General features: G+C 38.0%; 1 protein-coding gene across 1 annotated transcript in view; it reads left to right on the top strand.

Moving 5' to 3' along the window:
- Positions 1-310: 310 nt before the first annotated feature.
- The window catches only part of MFSD14A (major facilitator superfamily domain containing 14A), a 47,793-nt gene continuing 26,393 nt past the window's right edge, over positions 311-21,710 (top strand). The window contains exons 1-2 of the mRNA XM_037826546.1: positions 311-567; positions 18,623-18,718. Coding sequence (XP_037682474.1) covers positions 484-567; positions 18,623-18,718 — 180 coding nt within the window. The 5' untranslated portion in view covers positions 311-483. The remainder of the gene's footprint in view (positions 568-18,622; positions 18,719-21,710) is intronic.

The raw sequence follows: 21,710 nt of genomic DNA, 5'->3' as shown, positions 1-21,710 counted from the left end.
TACCTCCTCAGCTACTCACTATGTCTGGAAAACTATTTCTCTATTGTACCCCTTCCCATGGAGACTGCACTAATAGTTTAGGGTGCCTGGTTAGAATTCTTGTGCAACCATTACCAGCCGTATTTCAGTGAGCAAGTTATTTAACTTTTTTAACTTTTTGGAACTTTATCTGTGAAGGGAAGACAATAACGGAACCTACCTCCCAGAACTGCTGTGAACCCAAAGCGCCGCGCACAGCCGTCAACACCCAACGAGCCTGCGGGCTTTGCTCTTTGCGCCGCTGAGGCGCGGCGTCACGTGGGCGGGGCGGGCTCGTCGGCAGATCGCACGATGTGACGCGCCGCCGGAGGCAGGCCGGGCCCTCAAGATGGCGGCGGGCGCCCCGAGCGGCTCGGCCTGGCAGTAGTGGCGGGACGCGACTCGCCGCTGGGGCCGGCCGCCCCGGGAGTGGCTGCAGCAGCGCCAGGAATCGAGGATGGTAAAATGACCCAGGGGAAGAAGAAGAAACGGGCCGCGAACCGCAGTATCATGCTGGCCAAGAAGATCATCATTAAGGACGGAGGCACGGTGAGCTGGGGTTTCGCACCGGCGAGCGTCCCTGGGGGACCCCCTTCCCCCCGCTCCCCAACCCGATCCCTTTCTGCCCCTAAAGCGCCCCCATTCCGCGCCATCTCTGTCTCCCGGACCCACAGGCCGCTGATGTGGGGTTTTCCTCCCCCGCCCCGGTCTGCGCCCTCCGGCCTCCGGGCCGGCCCTCTGAGAGAAGCCACTCGTTTCTCCACCTGCTGCCCTCTCCACCCTGCGCCTCTGGAGGCCCACCGGCCTTTCGCTCCCACGTGCTCCTCTGCTGCGGGGAGGAATCGCTGCTGGCTTCTCGCATCGCACGGGCGGTGCGTGGGCCGCCGCGCCCATCGCCTCCGCAGGGTCTCCACCGCGGCCAGGCCCCTGGAGGCTGTCGCTGCGCTTTCGAACGGGGCCGGGAGCAGTCCCTGCCCTCCTGTGTGCTACTAACCGGATGGCATCTGGGGCGGCGGCCCGGCTGGGGTTCCATAGTACGTTCGCTTTCTTCTTCAACACCGTTCTGCGCCGGCACTCTCGTTAGCCGCATATGGCACGGTAGACGCTGTCGGAAGGTGGGCTTTTCTCGTCACTTCCCCAAGTCAGACACCTGGGGCCTAGATTTAAGCCTGCCAGTTTTCAAAGAACAGACGTCACCTTGTTTGGTCTTAAAATACGAAATACTAAACAGAAATGAACATGGCCTGAGAATTAGAGACAGATACTTTGAAAGGAAGACAACACGCGTTGAGGACAAAAAATTTTTCTCAAAGGAACAGTTGGCATCACAGTCAACTTTGTGCAGTGCTCTGTAGTTAACCAGCAGGGGGATAGCATTTTTAATTGAAAAAACATATATATATATATGTAAATACATATATATAATGCTGAGATCCCCCCATTGCTACACTCTTGTCTTTGTTGCCTCCTTTAATACCACGTTCTGAAATAGAATGAAAGGTGAAATCTGTGTTTCGCTTTCCTGAGAAAAAAGGTGCCAAAAAGGTTCCGTTAATTCCGTTTCTGTTTATATTTTATTGGAGCCCTGGTCAACTGCTAACACAGTGCTAAATATGTAAGTAGGCCACACCAAAGATTTACTGAATTGAGTTGAAATAAATGACAACTTTGTTTTGTAGGTGACATTTCAAATCACAACACAGTCAATATGCTTAGATTTAGAAAGTTTGGGACTTACATAACAATTTCAGAATATACTTTTCGTTTACTGTCAAACTTAAAGACTTCCTGGATTTGACATTTGCTGAAAAGAGAAACTTTGAAATTCGAATTCTAAGATCTTTTTGTTCACTTGATTAATTTAAAACGTTACTATTCATTTCTGAATAGTCATAGCTCTTTTGATCAAGTTGGTAAGAACTATCTGGGGAGAAAAATAGCTTAAAACAAGCTGTGGTTCTTGTCAACCACAGACAACTTGAAATTTTAATTTCTTCATTTAAGAAATGCTATTTAAAATCAGTATTCTTTGCAAAAGATTAGAATGATGCCCCAAACAAGAAACACACCTTCTTCTTTATAAAGCTCAGTTTTTATTACCATTTGTGTGGAGGGGGAGTTGTTTGATTTGTTTTACAGCAGATAAGTTACTTCCATTCCAAATCCTGTGAGATTTGGAAAAGATTCCATCATGTTATTTATAAAAGTTGTAGTAAATTCATGGCTTGCTTTAGGACACAAAGAACAATTTTCACACCAGCGAATATGTTTTTGAGAGGACACATAGAAACATGGAATAAATGAAAACTTTTCTTGTGCACTATGGGAATGGGGCTGTTATCACTTCTCACCTTTGTATGCTGTGTTCGCTCTCCAGTCTAACAGCACTGGACACTCCTATAGAATAAGAACTTTGTTTATGCATCTTGGATTCCCTCAGGACCTACTACAGGAATTTAAAGTGATAAAACAATTTTATTTTGTACTAGCACATTCCTAGATGATTTTATTGTAATCTTATTTATTCCTATAAATAATCGGAGGATATTTGTGTTCATATAAATGTCAGAAATTTTTTTGGAGTATTTGTATTTTAATCTCTCAAGGTGTAAATGAAAAAAGTATAACTATTATCATAGAAATGATTTTAAAATGGAATTTGCTTTTCTACCTTCGTATTTATAACAGGTAAGACTATTGTTACGAACATCTTTTAAGAAAGGGAATAAAGGGACTGATTGATCCCCTTCTATTTTCTTCCTAGTGTTCAACAGTGTTAGTAAAATTATTTTCTATTGTCCTTCTGCTAATGACATTTCTGTAAGTCTGTTCACCTGATTTTAATATTTATAAACAAAATAGTAATGAGTTTTCAAAACATTAGAACAGATGTATAGTTTTTAACAGTTGAGGAAGGGAATTCTAATAAATGAACCAAATTAATCATAAGTTACTAAATGTTTTTCTTTTCTTAAAATTGTATTTCATTCTGTTCTGAAGTCAGGGTAAGGTTAACTAGTATGTTGCCCAATTGAGTGGTACCTAATTAGAGCAAATTACATGCAGGTGTGTGATTCTATATTAGACGTTCTTAACCAGGGTCTGTTCATAATGAAGTTGTTTGCAAAATTTTCTTTGATTATGCATTTTTCTAGGGAGAGTCCCAAAAGGGCCCATACTTCCCCAGTTTTTAGAATAATTCTATTTGAAAACAGTGTAAGTAATTAAAGAATAAGTTCAACAGGCCAAATTCAGTAAATATTTATTTGATCATCTGTATCCCATTCATGTAAGTAACCATGATGTTACTGGTGAATTTGCTTTTTGAAGCATCCATATGTAGAAATACAGTTTTTAGTTATAAGTTTTAATGTGTGTAACGTTTTGATGTATTTCTTATTCAGTGCAGACCATTTAGGGCACTTGGATTAAAAGTGCATTCTGTCATATTAGAATAACTCTAGATTTGTTGTTAGATCATTATCAACATAGAACAATATAAGCATTCCTGTTATAGGTTAAAAACTAAAGAGTTATTCTCATGAGTTATTCATATTATCAAAATTAGAATTTTCCTTATAATTTTTTAAAGTTTGCTTATTTTTTAGGTATCTTATTTTGAATACAGTTGTGGGACTGCATCTCTGACAGTGGAAAATGTATAGTTCTTTCACAAGTGAATCAATAAAGGGGCTAAATAGAATTAAATAGAAAGCAAGGCATATGTGAATTGCTTTGTGGGAAGTATGTGAAAAAAGTAAAATTTGTAAAATGAAACTGCTCACAGAAGCAGGGCTCCCCACCCGCATCTCTGATCTTAATTAGACACTGAGTGAAGGAGTAAGTAGGTGTCAGCAGCCATTTCAAAGACTGAACCCAACTTCTGACCCTTTGTACTATTCACCTACAAGGAAGGCAGAGATTGCAGGATAACTCTCTATCTGGGATATGGTTGCTAATACCTATTTTTTTCCCAAGTAACTAGTCTTCCTAACATTTTGACAAGTATATGTGATTTAATTTTTTCAGTTATTTAAAAGCTCAAGTGTCTTTTACTGTTATTTTGAGTTAGAAGTGCCAAAAAAAAAAAAAAAAACAGTTAACAATTTCAGCCCGAGTATATCAAGATCCCTGAAATGGGTTTTGTCTCTTTGAGGGCCAAATGTAATAGCTTATTCTTAAAAATGGATCTATTTTCTCAGTAATGTGTAAATACAGTTGTGAATTCTACCATGTGAAATACTTTCCCTCCTGAAGAAGTGTTTTATTTTTTTAAACAGGGATGATAGATAATATTTCATCATTTAGCTGTATAAAATTGAGTAATTAGAGATCACACTAGGACCTGTCCTCACTTTAGGCTCTGTCTAAACATTGATGACAGTTTGGTTTTTGTGTTGATGGTGGTTTTTATTTTTAATTTTATTAAAAGGTTTAGTATGTTCAGTTTGTAGTCATTTGAGCAGTGTAACCCATTAGGTGCTTGTGGGGATAGGCACCTAATGTATTGTTGGCTTAACTTGATTTAACAGCCACACCTTTTCCTGCTAAGACTGGAGGATTTATCAAATTTCCATGATACTTACCTTTTAAAAACTTATCATAAAACAATACAGTCTAAGCGTTGGTCCTTTTTGATCTCTAGTGAGATCTTGTTGAATATTTTTTAAGTGCCTGTCCTTCTCTTCAGGAGCAATCTAACCAATACTTTTTTCCTTCTGTGATAATATACAAATACTGATTATCTCTCATTTTAAAATGATCTAGAACATACGAATAAAACAATCTAAAATCTCAAACTGCAAATTAAAACAAAATGACTTAATTAGCATAATGATGTGGCTACATGTTTATATTTTCAGGAAATTGTGGGTTAGTTTTATTTTTGCTCTATAAATTCTCTGCTTGATTAAAGTCATTAAGACCAGAAAAACATCTGTTGACTTTGTAAAAAAAGGAAATGTGATACCAAATATTAGTCATACCATAATGTATCAGGATCCCATGAAAGCAGCTTTTAGTTAGAATATTTTCTACGGAAACTTTTTTTTTGTCCTATGAAAAGTTCCAGTTCTTAGATTGCCTTTTTTTTTGTATAGACTTACCATAAATTATTTTAGTCAGCTTAGGTAGGTATTGTTCAGAGAAAATCCAGTGTTTCTTTCAGAAAGTACGTTTTGCCCTCATTGTTGATTGACAGTTTATCAGAGTATTAAATTCTAGGTTCAAAATTATTCTCCCTCATAATGGTTAAATTTTTATTTTTGTCATGTGTTTTTATTTTCCTGACTTATTTTGAGAATTTTCAAAACTACAGAGAACTTGTAAGATTAGCACAATAAATGTTCATTTACCTATCATGTAGTTTCATGATTCGTCAATTGTTAACATTTTGCCGTGCTTACGTTTCTCTTTCTCTCTGTATGTATACATTCAAGTTTTTTTCTCTGGACTATTTAAGAGTTAGTTGTAGGCATCAACTTTATCTCTGAAACCTTCAGGATGTATCACCTAAGAATGAGAATATTTTCCCACAAAACCACAATAACAATAAAGGTACCACTTTCAGGAAATCTAACAATGTGACTATTACGTATTAGATAGTCTGTATTAACGTTTCCTCAGTTGTCCCAATAATGTCCTTTGTAGCTGTCTTATTTTTAATGCAAGATCTAATCATTACATTTAATTGCCATGTTTATCCTTTTTTAGAATGGCTTTTTTTTGTTTGTTTTTGTGATAGTGACATTTTTGGAGGAGTCCTGGTTATTTGTTTTGCAGACCCTCAGTTTGGCTGTTCTCATTGCTTCCTCACAAGACAGGGTGCTATTAATAAATAGAATTATAAGGGAATTATAATGCTAACATATTGGTGGAACAACTTCTGTTTCCTGGCCAATAATCTACATAAATCCCTTGGTGCACTGATAGGAAAACTGTATAAATTACTAAAGCCACTATACTGCATAATAACTGAAGGATTCATTAACTCATGTTGATTGGGCAATCACAGACTCAGAATTTTAGAACTAGATGAGGACTAGGATGAGAGATTAATAGCCTGTCCCTCACTGTTTGAGAGAGATGAAGTGATTTTCTTAATAAACCCAGTGACTTCACGATTAAGGCTTTTAATGAATGGACATTAAAAATCCACTTAAATACCAAGCATTGTGCTATATATTGGGATACTAAAATTCTACACTTAAGAATTTAGTCTGTGGCAATATATACAGTGGTTAAGATATGGGCTCTGGAGTTAGACTGCCTGGCTTGACTCTGCTCCATCCCTTATTTGCTATATTACTATAGAATGTAAAATACAGATGATATTATCTAACTTGAAAGTTTGTTAGGAAGAATAAATAAGATTATGAATGTAAATCAGTATAGATCCTTAGTGTAGCATCTTCATTTATTATTTTAATCTAGTGTATGTGTATAATCTGTGTGAGATGATACAGTGGTAAACAGTGAATTACCAAAGTATAGAGGAGGGAAGTAATAGGGCAAATGTAAATTTAGTTAATGAATATGCTGTTCTTTTAACAGTGTTTATATACAATATACTGAATATCATTTATACAATAAATGATGCTACACTAAGGATCTATACTGGTTTACATTCATAATCTTATTTACTCTTCCTAACAAACTTTCAAGTTAGATATTATCATCTCTATTTTATATTCTATAGTAATATAGCAAATATCTGTAGTAACTCAGCTCCGTTCTACAAATATTTATTAAGCACCTTTGTGCTATGCATGCACTAGCTGCTTCAGGTACATAGAGAAGTAAAGCACAGGGCCTGCTTCAGGGAGCATGAGCTTGAAAAGGGTAAGCTAGGCTAAATAAATTGAAGTAAGTACCTTACATAGCAAATTATACCTTTATAGAAGTTATGTAGTGTTGTGTGCTGAAAGTAGATTTTAAAAAGCTCAGCCAGAAGCCTGGATGATTAAATTGTAAACTATCACCAATGGGTATGAGTTGCAAGTTGGAAATTGGAGTGGTGGGTTGAGGTGGGGGTGAAAGGGATTATCCCTGACTTCTGAGCTCCCTCTCCACCTCCTCCACAGCTCCCCTTCCACCTGACATCTTTCCCATTGGACTTCAGGAAACCTTTGGTAATTAAGTGCTCTTCACCTAAACAGAGAGCCACTTTTAACACGTTCTTTTCTTGTAGCCTTTTTGTTCTCTGTGTATATTTATATACATTTTTATTTAATTATCATCTTATTTTTTATGTAAGCCATTTCTCAAACAGTGTTCCAAGAAACTCAAGTGTTCCATGAAATCTATGTTATGTAAAAGAAGGGCTCCATTGTCAGGTTTGGAGAATAGTACATACTGTATCTTCTTCTTGGAGATTCATAATATAAATTAGCATATTAAAGGTTCTGAGAAGTTCTGCGAGGCATTCTAGTAGTTGCTTTGTTTATGTGGTGGTGAACAAAACAAATCCTGTGGACATTTTTCTGTCTTTTCTTTGGTATTGGTCATTACCCCTTTCATCCTGTAGCTGGTCCTTTGTTATCTGTGACATTGTATTCGCTTGATTTTCCTGACATTCCTCTGGTTGATCCTCGTTTATCTTTTTCATGGGTTCCATTTCCTCTGCCTACCACTTCAACATTGGATGTTTCTTGGAGTTGTCTCTGCCATAGCTCTTTTCACACTTCATAGTCTCCAGATCATCTCTGGTGACTTCACACAGCACATTTGCTAATTGTTTTAATCAGGGCTCGAGGACAATGGAAATGTTTCAAGTAAAAAGGACCATCTCTTAGACACAGGCCCTGAAGTAAATCTGAGCCTACTGGGTGAAAAGGAGCTGGAAGGCTACCAGCCCCCATCACTAGATAGCCAATCTAAAAACTTGGAAGTCATTCTTGACTCTCTGCCCCACATTTATCAAGTTCTGCCAATTTCAAAATCCTAAATACTTATCTATTCCCTCCTTTCCCTCCACTCACCTATTCATGCCCTCATTATCTCTTGCTTGAGCAAATTCAAGTAGCTCTGTTGTACATGTTCCACATCCTCCACAAACTCACTCGTGTAATGTATTGAAAAAATGCAGATCTGATCACACCCATTCTCTTACTTCAAACCCTTCAATCATTTCCTGTCTCTATAAGTAAAGATGAGAAACTCCTCTCCAAAGTTTAGAGGCTACCTTTTCTGCCTTCCCTTCACTCCATGATTAGAACTCTTATCACAGCAGCCTTAAATTGTCATGGTCCTTGTCTACTTAATCCTGGCTTTCTCTATTATGACTTTGTTTATGCTACTTCCTTTTCTTGCAATACCCTTTCCTAACTTCTTAAACTATTTCTTTTGTTGCATTTACACATAAGCACATAATTATAATGAAGTTTCTCTTCTAGACTGTTAACTCCTTGAAGTCAGAGAGTGTCATATTTATTTTTGTAACCCCAGCACTTCTAGTACGTAATAAGTACTTTGTAAATATTTGTTGAATGAATGAGATCTTATATATGTTCACTTCCAGACATGGTTCTTCAACTCTTGTTAACCCTCTCCATTGTCTCAAGTTCTGCAATTGCAAATTCTCTTACCAAAGAGTTTTCTCATACTTGAACTCTGCAAGTTGAGGGAGACATATATTATTTTAAATTATGATGATATTACAAATGATGCTGCATCATTTTTAATGTAGAGGTGTGTTGGTTTGGATGTATTATGTCCCCCAAATACCATGTTCTTTAATGCAATCTTGTGGGGGCAGACATATTAGTGTTGATAGGTTGGAATCCTTTGATTGAGTGTTTCCATGGAGACGTGATTCAAGCAACTGTGGGTAAAATGTTTGATAAAGTTATTTCCATGGAGATATGGACCCCACCCATTCACTGGACTCCTATAAAAGAGCTCACAAACAGAAGAACGCAGAGCAGCTGAGAGAGACATTTTGGAGACGGCCACTGAAAGCAGACTTTTGCTGACACTTTGGAGATGGTAACCCAGTGTTTGCTCTGAAGAAGCTAAGAGAGGACAAAACGCCCCTAGAGCAACATTTTGAAGAATGCATAGGAGTTGAGAGAAGAGCTGGAACACAACCTGGGATCAGCAGATGCCAGTCATGTGCCTTCCCAACTAACAGAGGTTTCCGGACGCCTTTGGCCTTCCTTTGGTGAACATATACCTGTGTTGATGCCTTAATTTGGACATTTTCATGGCCTTCAGATTGTAAATTTGTAACCGAATAAAACCACTTTATAAAAGCCAATCCATTTCTGGTACTTTGCATAATGGCAGTATTAGCAAACTGGAACAAGAGGGAAATCCAGACCCTTAATATTTCAGCATAAGGCTATTGAATATATTTCAAAGCTTAAATATAGCATTATATAATCTATATTTGCATGCAAATCTTAAAACATCTCTAGCAGCAGTATAAACTTAATTTTGTATTTTCTTTCTTGTGTATATCAGATCCCAACACTTTTATGTGCTACTCTGAGACTCTTCTGCTTTTGAACCGTGTTGATATCTGTTACGATTCTCACCACATGCTTCACTTTAAATGATTTGGAGGGCAGCAGTCTCCTAATTGTTAACTATCTTCTAGTTTGCCACCTATTAATCCATCTGCTATACCTTTTCCAGAATGATCTTTCTTAAAACTTTCATCCTAATCATGTGAGTCTTACTTAACATCCTTAAAGAAGACCCATTGCCTTCAGATTTATACGTAAACTCCTTAATGTGAAAGTTAGTCCTTGTGAGCCTCTAGCTCATCTCTCTATACTCCTCAATGTGCAGCCCAGAAATGAAATAAGCTTCAGTGGCAGAGAGCTTCCAAAAGGAGCCGAGAGGTCACTCTGGTGGGCACTCTTAGGCACAATATAGACAACCCTTTTTAGGTTCTAGTGAATTGGGGTAGCTGGTGGTGGATACCTGAAACTATCAAATTACAACCCAGAACCCATGAATCTTGAAGACAATTGTATAAAAATGTGGCTTATGGAGGCGGGGCAAGATGGCAGACTGGTGAGCTGTATGTTTTAGTTACTCCTCCAGGAAAGTAGGTAAAAAGCCAGGAACTGCGTGGACTGGACACCACAGAGCAATCTGTCTTTGGGCATACTTCATACAACACTCATGAAAACGTGGAACTGCTGAGATCAGCGAAATCTGTAAGTTTTTGCGGCCAGGGGACCCGCGCCCCTCCCTGCCAGGCTCAGTCCCGGGGGAGGAGGGGCTGTCAGCTCCGGGAAGGAGAAGGGAGAATTGCAGTGGCTGCTCTCATCGGAAACTCATTCTACTGATTCAAACTCCAACCATAGATAGACTGAGGCCAGACACCAGAGACTCTGAGAGCAGCCAGCCCAGCAGAGAGGAGACGGGCATAGAAGGAAAACAACACGAGAAGCTCCAAAGTAAAAGCAGAGGATTTTTGGAGTTCTGGTGAACACAGAAAGGGGAAGGGCGGAGATCAGGCCTTGAGGCGCATATGCAAATCCCGAAGCAAGGCTGATCTCTCTGCCCAGGGCACCTTTCCTTAATGGCCCTGGTTGCTTTGTCTATTAGCATTTCAATAACCCATTAGATCTCTGAGGAGGGCCGTTTTTTTTTTTTTTTTTTTAAATCCTTTTTGCTTTTTCTAAAACAATTACTCTAAGAAGCTCAATACAGAAAGCTTCAAAGAATTGAAATTTGGGCACGTCAAGTCAAGAGCAGAACTAAGAGAGCTCTGAGACAAAAGGCAATAATCCAGTGGCTGAGAAAATTCACTAAACAACACAACTTCCCAAGAAAAGGGGGGTGTCCGCTCACAGCCACCATCCTGGTGGACAGGAAACACTCCTGCCCATCGCCAGCCCCATGGCCCAGAGCTGCCCCAGACAACCCAGTGTGACGGAAGTGCTTCAAATAACAGGCACACACCACAAAACTGGGCGTGGACATTAGCCTTCCCTGCAACCTCAGCTGAATGTCCCAGAGCTGGGAAGGGGGAGCAGTGTGAATTAACAGAGCCCCATTCAGCCATCATTTGAGCAGACTGGGAGCCTCCCAACACAGCCCAGCAGCCCAGAACTGCCCTGGGGGGACGGCACTCACCTGTGACATAGCACAGTCATCCCTCAACAGAGGACCCGGGGTGCACAGCCTGGAAGAGGGGCCCACTTGCAAGTCTCAGGAGCCATACGCCAATACCAAAGACTTGTGGGTCAGTGGCAGAGACAAACTGTGGCAGGACTGAACTGAAGGATTAGACTATTGCAGTAGCTTTAAAACTCTAGGATCATCAGGGAGATTTGATTGTTAGGGCCACCCCCCCTCCCCGACTGCCCAGAAACACGCCCCACATACAGGGCAGGCAACACCAACTACACACGCAAGCTTGGGACACCAATTGGGCCCCACAAGACTCACTCCCCCACTCACCAAAAAGGCTAAGCAGGGGAGATCTGGCTTGTGGAGAACAGGTGGCTCGTGGACGCCACCTGCTGGTTAATTAGAGAAAGTGTACTCCACGAAGCTGTAGATCTGATAAATTAGAGATAAGGACTTCAACTGGTCTACAAACCCTAAAAGAACCCTATCAAGGACAGCAAATGCCACGAGGCCAAAAACAACAGAAAATTATAAAGCATATGAAAAAACCAGACGATATGGATAACCCAAGCCCAAGCACCCAAATCAAAAGACCAGAAGAGACACACCTAGAGCAGCTACTCAAAGAACTAAAGATGAACAATGAGACCCTAGTACGGGATATGAAGGAAATCAAGAAGACCCTAGAAGAGCATAAAGAAGACATTGCAAGACTAAATAAAAAAATGGATGATCTTATGGAAATTAAAGAAACTGTTGACCAAATTAAAAAGATTCTGGACACTCATAGTACAAGACTAGAGGAAGTTGAACAACGAATCAGTGACCTGGAAGATGACAGAATGGAAAATGAAAGCATAAAAGAAAGAATGGGGAAAAAAAATTGAAAAACTCGAAATGGACCTCAGGGATATGATAGATAATATGAAACGTCCGAATATAAGACTCATTGGTGTCCCAGAAGGGGAAGAAAAGGGTAAAGGTCTAGGAAGAGTATTCAAAGAAATTGTTGGGGAAAACTTCCCAAATCTTCTAAACAACATAAATACACAAATCATAAATGCTCAGCGAACTCCAAATAGAATAAATCCAAAAAAACCCACTCCGAGACATATACTGATCACACTGTCAAACATAGAAGAGAAGGAGCAAGTTCTGAAAGCAGCAAGAGAAAAGCAATTCACCACATACAAAGGAAACAGCATAAGACTAAGTAGTGACTACTCAGCAGCCACCATGGAGGCGAGAAGGCAATGGCACGATATATTTAAAATTCTGAGAGAGAGGAATTTCCAGCCAAGAATACTTTATCCAGCAAAGCTCTCCTTCAAATTTGAGGGAGAGCTTAAATTTTTCACAGACAAAGAAATGCTGAGAGAATTTGCTAACAAGAGACCTGCCCTACTGGAGATACTAAAGGGAGCCCTACAGACAGAGAAACAAAGACAGGACAGAGAGACTTGGAGAAAGGTTCAGTACTAAAGAGATTCGGTATGGGTACAATAAAGGATATTAATAGAGAGAGGGAAAAATATGGCAAACATAATCCAAAGGATAAGATGGCCGATTCAAGAAATGCCTTCACGGTTTTAACGTTGAATGTAAATGGATTAAACTCCCCAATTAAAAGATATAGATTCGCAGAATGGATCAAAAAAAATGAACCATCAATATGTTGCATACAAGAGACTCATCTTAGACACAGGGACACAAAGAAATTGAAAGTGAAAGGATGGAAAAAAATATTTCATGCAAGCTACAGCCAAAAGAAAGCAGGTGTAGCAATATTAATCTCAGATAAAATAGACTTCAAATGCAGGGATGTTTTGAGAGACAAAGAAGGCCACTACATACTAATAAAAGGGGCAATTCAGCAAGAAGAAATAACAATCGTAAATGTCTATGCACCCAATCAAGGTGCCACAAAATACATGAGAGAAACATTGGCAAAACTAAAGGAAGCAATTGATGTTTCCACAATAATTGTGGGAGACTTCAACACATCACTCTCTCCTATAGATAGATCAACCAGACAGAAGACCAATAAGGAAATTGAAAACCTAAACAATCTGATAAATGAATTAGATTTAACAGACATCTACAGGACATTACATCCCAAATCACCAGGATACACATACTTTTCTAGTGCTCACGGAACTTTCTCCAGAATAGATCATATGCTGGGACATAAAACAAGCCTCAATAAATTTAAAAAGATTGAAATTATTCAAAGCACATTCTCTGACCACAATGGAATACAATTAGAAGTCAATAACCATCAGAGACTTAGAAAATTCACAAATACCTGGAGGTTAAACAACACACTCCTAAACAATCAGTGGGTTAAAGAAGAAATAGCAAGAGAAATTGCTAAATATATAGAGACGAATGAAAATGAGAACACAACATACCAAAACCTATGGGATGCAGCAAAAGCAGTGCTAAGGGGGAAATTTATAGCACTAAACGCATATATTAAAAAGGAAGAAAGAGCCAAAATCAAAGAACTAATGGATCAACTGAAGAAGCTAGAAAATGAACAGCAAACCAATCCTAAACCAAGTACAAGAAAAGAAATAACAAGGATTAAAGCAGAAATAAATGACATAGAGAACAAAAAAACAATAGAAAGGATAAATATCACCAAAAGTTGGTTCTTTGAGAAGATCAACAAGATTGACAAGCCCCTAGCTAGACTGACAAAATCAAAAAGAGAGAAGACCCATATAAACAAAATAATGAATGAAAAAGGTGACATAACTGCAGATCCTGAAGAAATTAAAAAAATTATAAGAGGATATTATGAACAACTGTATGGCAACAAACTGGATAATGTAGAAGAAATGGACAATTTCCTGGAAACATATGAACAACCTAGACTGACCAGAGAAGAAATAGAAGACCTCAACCAACCCATCACAAGCAAAGAGATCCAATCAGTCATCAAAAATCTTCCCACAAATAAATGCCCAGGGCCAGATGGCTTCACAGGGGAATTCTACCAAACTTTCCAGAAAGAACTGACACCAATCTTACTCACACTCTTTCAAAACATTGAAAAAAATGGAACACTACCTAACTCATTTTATGAAGCTAACATCAATCTAATACCAAAACCAGGCAAAGATGCTACAAAAAAGGAAAACTACCGGCCAATCTCCCTAATGAATATAGATGCAAAAATCCTCAACAAAATACTTGCAAATCGAATCCAAAGACACATTAAAAAAATCATACACCATGACCAAGTGGGGTTCATTCCAGGCATGCAAGGATGGTTCAACATCAGAAAAACAATCAATGTATTACAACACATTAAAAACTCGAAAGGGAAAAATCAATTGATCATCTCAATAGATGCTGAAAAAGCATTTGACAAAATCCAACATCCCTTTTTGATAAAAACACTTCAAAAGGTAGGAATTGAAGGAAACTTCCTCAACATGATAAAGAGCATATATGAAAAACCCACAGCCAGCATAGTACTCAATGGTGAGAGACTGAAAGCCTTCCCTCTAAGATCAGGAACAAGACAAGGATGCCCGCTGTCACCACTGTTATTCAACATTGTGCTGGAAGTGCTAGCCAGGGCAATCCGGCAAGACAAAGAAATAAAAGGCATCCAAATTGGAAAAGAAGAAGTAAAACTGTCATTGTTTGCAGATGATATGATCTTATATCTAGAAAACCCTGAGAAATCAACGATACACCTACTAGAGCTAATAAACAAATTTAGCAAAGTAGCGGGATACAAGATTAATGCACATAAGTCAGTAATGTTTCTATATGCTAGAAATGAACAAACTGAAGAGACACTCAAGAAAAAGATACCATTTTCAATAGCAACTAAAAAAATCAAGTACCTAGGAATCAACTTAACCAAAGATGTAAAAGACCTATACAAAGAAAACTATATAACTCTACTAAAAGAAATAGAAGGGGACCTTAAAAGATGGAAAAATATTCCATGTTCATGGATAGGAAGGCTAAATGTCATTAAGATGTCAATTCTACCCAAACTCATCTACAGATTCAATGCAATCCCAATCAAAATTCCAACAACCTACTTTGCAGACTTGGAAAAGCTAGTTATCAAATTTATTTGGAAAGGGAAGATGCCTCGAATTGCTAAAGACACTCTAAAAAAGAAAAACGAAGTGGGAGGACTTACACTCCCTGACTTTGAAGCTTATTATAAAGCCATAGTTGCCAAGACAGCATGGTACTGGCACAAAGATAGACATATAGATCAATGGAATCGAATTGAGAATTCAGAGATAGACCCTCAGATCTATGGCCGACTGATCTTTGATAAGGCCCCCAAAGTCACCGAACTGAGCCATAATGGTCTTTTCAACAAATGGGGCTGGGAGAGTTGGATATCCATATCCAAAAGAATGAAAGAGGACCCCTACCTCACCCCCTACACAAAAATTAACTCAAAATGGACCAAAGATCTCAATATAAAAGAAAGTACCATAAAACTCCTAGAAGATAATGTAGGAAAACATCTTCAAGACCTTGTATTAGGAGGCCACTTCCTAGACTTTACACCCAAAGCACAAGCAACAAAAGAGAAAATAGATAAATGGGAACTCCTCAAGCTTAGAAGTTTCTGCACCTCAAAGGAATTTCTCAAAAAGGTAAAGAGGCAGCCAACTCAATGGGAAAAAATTTTTGGAAACCATGTATCTGACAAAAGACTGATATCTTGCATATACAAAGAAATCCTACAACTCAATGACAATAGTACAGACAGCCCAATTATAAAATGGGCAAAAGATATGAAAAGACAGTTCTCTGAAGAGGAAATACAAATGGCCAAGAAACACATGAAAATATGTTCAGCTTCACTAGCTATTAGAGAGATGCAAATTAAGACCACAATGAGATACCATCTAACACCGGTTAGAATGGCTGCCATTAAACAAACAGGAAACTACAAATGCTGGAGGGGATGTGGAGAAATTGGAACTCTTATTCATTGTTGGTGGGACTGTATAATGGTTCAGCCACTCTGGAAGTCAGTCTGGCAGTTCCTTAGAAAGCTAGATATAGAGCTACCATTCGATCCAGCGATTGCACTCCTCGGTATATACCCGGAAGATCGGAAAGCAGTGACACGAACAGATATCTGCACGCCAATGTTCATAGCAGCATTATTCACAATTGCCAAGAGATGGAAACAACCCAAATGTCCTTCAACAGATGAGTGGATAAATAAAATGTGGCATATACACACGATGGAATACTACGCGGCAGTAAGAAGGAACGATCTGGTGAAACATATGACAACATGGATGAACCTTGAGGACATAATGCTGAGCGAAATAAGCCAGGCACAAAAAGAGAAATATTATATGCTACCACTAATGTGAACTTTGAAAAATGTAAAACAAATGGTTTATAATGTAGAATGTAGGGGAACTAGCAGTAGAGAGCAATTAAGGAAGGGGGAACAATAATCCAGGAAGAACAGATAAGCTATTTAACGTTCTGGGGATGCCCAGAAATGACTATGGTCTGTTAATTTCTGATGGTTGTAGTAGGAACAAGTTCACTGAAATGTTGCTATATTATGTAACTTTCTTGGGGTAAAGTAGGAACATGTTGGAAGTTAAGCAGTTATCTTAGGTTAGTTGTCTTTTTCTTACTCCCTTGCTATGGTCTCTTTGAAATGCTCTTTTATTGTATGTTTGTTTTCTTTTTAACTTTTTTTTTCATACAGGTGATTTGAAAAAAGAAGGGAAAGTTAAAAAAAAAGAAAAAAAAAAAAGAAAAAAGACAAACAAGGGAAAAAAAAAAAAAAAAAAAGAGGTAGTGCCCCCTTGAGGAGCCTGTGGAGAATGCAGGGGTATTCGCCTACCCCACAACCATGGTTGCTAACATGACCACAGACATAGGGGACTGGTGGTTTGATGGGTTGAGCCCTCTACCATAAGTTTTACCCTTGGGAAGACGGTTGCTGCAAAGGAGAGGCTAGGCCTCCCTGTATTTGTGCCTAAGAGTCTCCTCCTGAATGCCTCTTTGTTGCTCAGATGTGGCCCTCTCTCTCTGGCTAAGCCAACTTGAAAGGTGAAATCACTGCCCTCCCCCCTACGTGGGATCAGACACCCAGGGAAGTGAATCTCCCTGGCAACGTGGAATATGACTCCCAGGGAGGAATGTAGACCTGGCACCGTGGGACGGAGAACATCTTCTTGACCAAAAGGGGGATGTGAAAGGAAATGAAATAAGCTTCAGTGGCAGAGAGATTCCAAAAGGAGCCGAGAGGTCACTCTGGTGGGCACTCTTATGCACACTTTAGACAACCCTTTTTAGGTTCTAAAGAATTGGGGTAGCTGGTGGTGGATACCTGAAACTATCAAACTACAACCCAGAACCCATGAATCTCGAAGACAGTTGTATAAAAATGTAGCTTATGAGGGGTGACAATGGGATTGGGAAAGCCATAAGGACCAAACACCACTTTGTCTAGTTTATGGATGGATGTGTAGAAAAGTAGGGGAAGGAAACAAACAGACAAAGGTACCCAGTGTTCTTTTTTACTTCAATTGCTCTTTTTCACTCTAATTATTATTCTTGTTATTTTTGTGTGTGTGCTAATGAAGGTGTCAGGGATTGATTTAGGTGATGAATGTACAACTATGTAATGGTACTGTAAACAATCGAAAGTACAATTTGTTTTGTATGACTGCGTGGTATGTGAATATATCTCAATAAAATGATGATTAAAAAAAAAAAAATGTGGCTTATGAGGGGGGACAGTGGGATTGGGGGGGCCATGGGGATCACACTCCCCTTTGTCTAGGTTGTGGATGGATGAGTGGAAAGGTGGGGGAAGGAAACAAACAAACAGACAAGGGCGCCCAGTGTTCTTTTTTCCTTTAGTTGCTCTTTTTCACTTTTATTATTATTCTGGTTATTTTTGTGTGTGTGGTAATGAGGGTGTTGGGGATTGATTTTGGTGATGAATGTACAACTATATAATGGTACAGTGAACAATCGCATGTACGATTTGTTTTGTATGACTGCGTGGTATGTGAATATATCTCAATAAAATGAATATTAAAAAAAAAAAAAAAAAAAAAAAAAAAAAATGTGCAGCCCATGCTCTGGTTGTACTTAACTACATCTGAGTCCTATAATGATGCCTCATGCTCTCAAGTCTTAGGATGTTTGTTCAGGCTGCTGCTTGGGCCCAAGCTGTCCTTCTTCCTTCCTTCACCTCCTCCAGCTCTTCCCTGCCCTTCTTTTTCCATTGCATCCTTTAAGCCTCCTCTTCCCTCATGTTCCCATAGACTTTGTTCCCACTGCTGAGTGCTTACTGATATGTATTGTTTTCTTGTCCTTTCCTGTCACTTAATTATAAGCTCCTTGAGGACAGAGACAGTGAATGTCCATATGTTTAACACAGTGTTCAATATACAGGTATATTTTTGTTAAATATTTGTTGACTTTTATCATTATTGTTAGTAATTCTGGAATTTAACTTTTTAAAAATCTATTTTTATAGCCTCAAGGAATAGGTTCTCCTAGTGTTTATCATGCGGTTATCGTCATCTTTTTGGAGTTTTTTGCTTGGGGATTATTGACGGCACCCACCTTGGTGGTAAGTATTTTAAATTTATCTATCACTGACTCTAAAATGTCTTTTTTCTTCAGTCACAGGAAGAAATGTCCCGTTTTCTTTTCCAAGGTTAATTCTCTCACTACTATTGTTAACCTTTCAGTACGCGTCTATATTTTGCTGCTTTGGTTGTCTTTCTTTTCTAACCTTCCCCTCTCCTTTTATTTTTTTTTGGGGGGTTGGGGGTGGGGCAGGGCGTAAATCTTCTGGTGAATGCTGGATATGTTTAAGCAGAGGCTCAATAACCATCCTGTTTAAATGGGGGGTGGGGGATTCCTCTACTGAGTGATAGATTTAGGAAAAATGATGTTGATGGCTCTGGATCATTCAACATATTTATTTTAAGATTAATTCATACAGTTTTGTTCTCTAACTACAAGATTCTTTTAGTTTAGGCTAAGGATCAAGGAGGTACCCATATAAAAAGGTGATTATTTCATAGGCAAAAACTGATTTTACACAAATTTGGAATTCCTAGGTTTGGAACCTTAGACAAGACCTCTGCCAGACTAAAATAACTTAGGTTATAGATAGTTTTCTCCTTTTGGTGTAGATGAGGGGTATGGAGTGAAGGAAGGGATAATTGTGGTAAAAGACTATAATGTCTTGAAGGTATTATACACAGCTTACCAAATCCCAGAAGAGTAGAAATTAGAGAGATGCTTCATTTTATTTTCATGAGCTTGCTTATATTGTTGCACAAAGAAAGGGGAGGCTTTTACAAGAAGGTTGTTTATTTTTGAGTTGTCCGAGTAGATTGAACTAATCTAATTAGGAAAATTTATATTCCCTATTTCTTGGCATATTTATTGTACAGTTACATAATCTTTACTGTAAATAAAATGATGTTTATCAGTTATTTTGAATATACAGGGCATATTTATGAATATTTCTCAGAAGAGAAAATCCTCAAAATATAATTCTTTTTATAATAAACCAAGTTTAGAATAGTTCCATGAATAATTATAAGAATTCTGATTTGAATATGTTTTTATTGAGGTCTTTTCTTTTTTTAAGAATTATAACTAATTTACATATAATGGCTCATGAATTCTGTACAAATGAATTTCCAAAATAATTGAAATGTGGCCTTTTTAAATATCAAGTCATTTTAGTTTCATTATTTCTGATGGAAATTTTTTAAAAATTAATTTATACATTTCCTGTGTTCATAATTTAACTACATTGAATTGAAACTTCTTCAAGATGATGCAAGTTCATCATTATGACATGCTTAACTTCTTTATATGTAATAACCTGATTTCAAGGGCTGTTGAGGTAGTACAATCTCTGTATGGTCTCATACCTTTGTATTAACTTTCTTAGTGTTCCAGTGTGCATTTATAACCAACTGCAATTTAACGTATAAATCTGTCTGGTATATGTGCCCAGGCACAGCCCTAAACACTTTAAACCCGTTATCATTTTTAATTCTTACACCACCTTGTGAGTGATAGAAGAAACTGAGACTTAGGAAAGTTAAGCAGCTTGCTTGCTACTGTGAAAGTAAACTGCAGTGCTGATGTATGGAAAGGACTGCTTGACGCCAGTGCTCAGTCTTTCAGGGAATGCTGGTAGTAGTGGTTCATAGCCATGTTTTAGGTAGTTGAGGTTATCAGTAGCCCACCATTAGCTAAGTAGGGGTATTAAAATGTGGATAAGCTACTGGTAGACCATTAAAATAGTTTTTTATGATATTTCCTCATTTTGTCATCAGGATTTGAAGTGTGTATAGCTATTTTAATAATTTACTTCTGGCTTATATTTTTTGTGGTATATTTTTTTCTAGTTGGACATTGGGAGACTATCTTTAAAAAAACAAGGAATCCAGTTATTTAGGTCTAAAGGCTTATTCCTTTTTCAAAGAAATGAGAAACTAACTTTGTGCCTGAAATAGTCTTAATTTTTTTTTAATTAAAAAATGGAGAGTACCTTTTATTCGTTTTGTTTTGTTTTCTTACTATTTGAAATACTAAATTGAATTTTAGTTAGGAATATTAAAGATTCTAATTTGGAAGAACTTAAGTTTTTTTGCCAATGTTGGCTGCATTTCTTAGAATAATTAAAATTATTGCTAAGTATTTGATTTAGACCAAGACTGTTTCTTTCATGGCTCTTACAGCAGTGACTCTCAATATCCATGTTTATTCTTTATACTTGAATTTTGAAATGGCAAAATGATGAGTTTCAGTTAACTCAGGAATACCTGTCTATAAGATCATATTTATAATTCTTTACCTTTTACACATTTTATTTGATTGTTTTTTAAAACCAGGCGTCTTCTTGGTAATGAATATTTACCTTTATTTCTTCTAATTTTCTTATCTGTAATGTATACATGCTTTTAAATAATCGCAGTTTTTGTGTGCTACATTTTTCTCTGTAATTTATATGATAATACCATAGGGAGAGATGGCAGAGATTTAAGCAAAACAAGAATTGGGTTGTAAAGAGATTAGATAGAAGTGTGTCTAAATGATCTGGGTACTTTGGCCTTTGGGCATAGAGCAGCAAGAATCTTTCAAGTATCACTCAGGAAAATTGTTCACACTGTCACATGTATAAATCTGCTCACACGCATGCCTCTCTGTATATTAGATCTGCTTTTTTATAATTAGAGACACAATGTATGCCTATTATAAAATTATTAGACAATATAGAAATATGTAAGTAGGAAGTGAAAGCTCTTAGTCTGACCCATCAGCATCAATAGTTAGATAAGAACTGACTCGGGCTAGGCTTTACCTTTCTAGCTAGGACAGATTACCCAAGAGATGAACATTTCCAGCAGTTAGAATTTGGTATCTATTAATCAGTGATTTTTAAGCAGGGGAATTTTTTCAAAATAACTGGGCCTCACAACCTGTCTTGCTAAAATCAGAATCCTCAAGAGTGAGGCCCAGGAATGTGTATTTTTTAGAAGTAATTGTTATATAAATAGTACATATCAGATGAAGAACCAATATGCTAATTC

The sequence above is a fragment of the Choloepus didactylus genome, chromosome 2, assembly GCF_015220235.1.
Source record: "Choloepus didactylus isolate mChoDid1 chromosome 2, mChoDid1.pri, whole genome shotgun sequence".
NCBI classification, from domain to species: domain Eukaryota; kingdom Metazoa; phylum Chordata; class Mammalia; order Pilosa; family Megalonychidae; genus Choloepus; species Choloepus didactylus.
The sequence above is the reverse complement of the archived record's forward strand: the minus strand, read 5'-3'. Positions and strand labels throughout refer to the sequence as shown.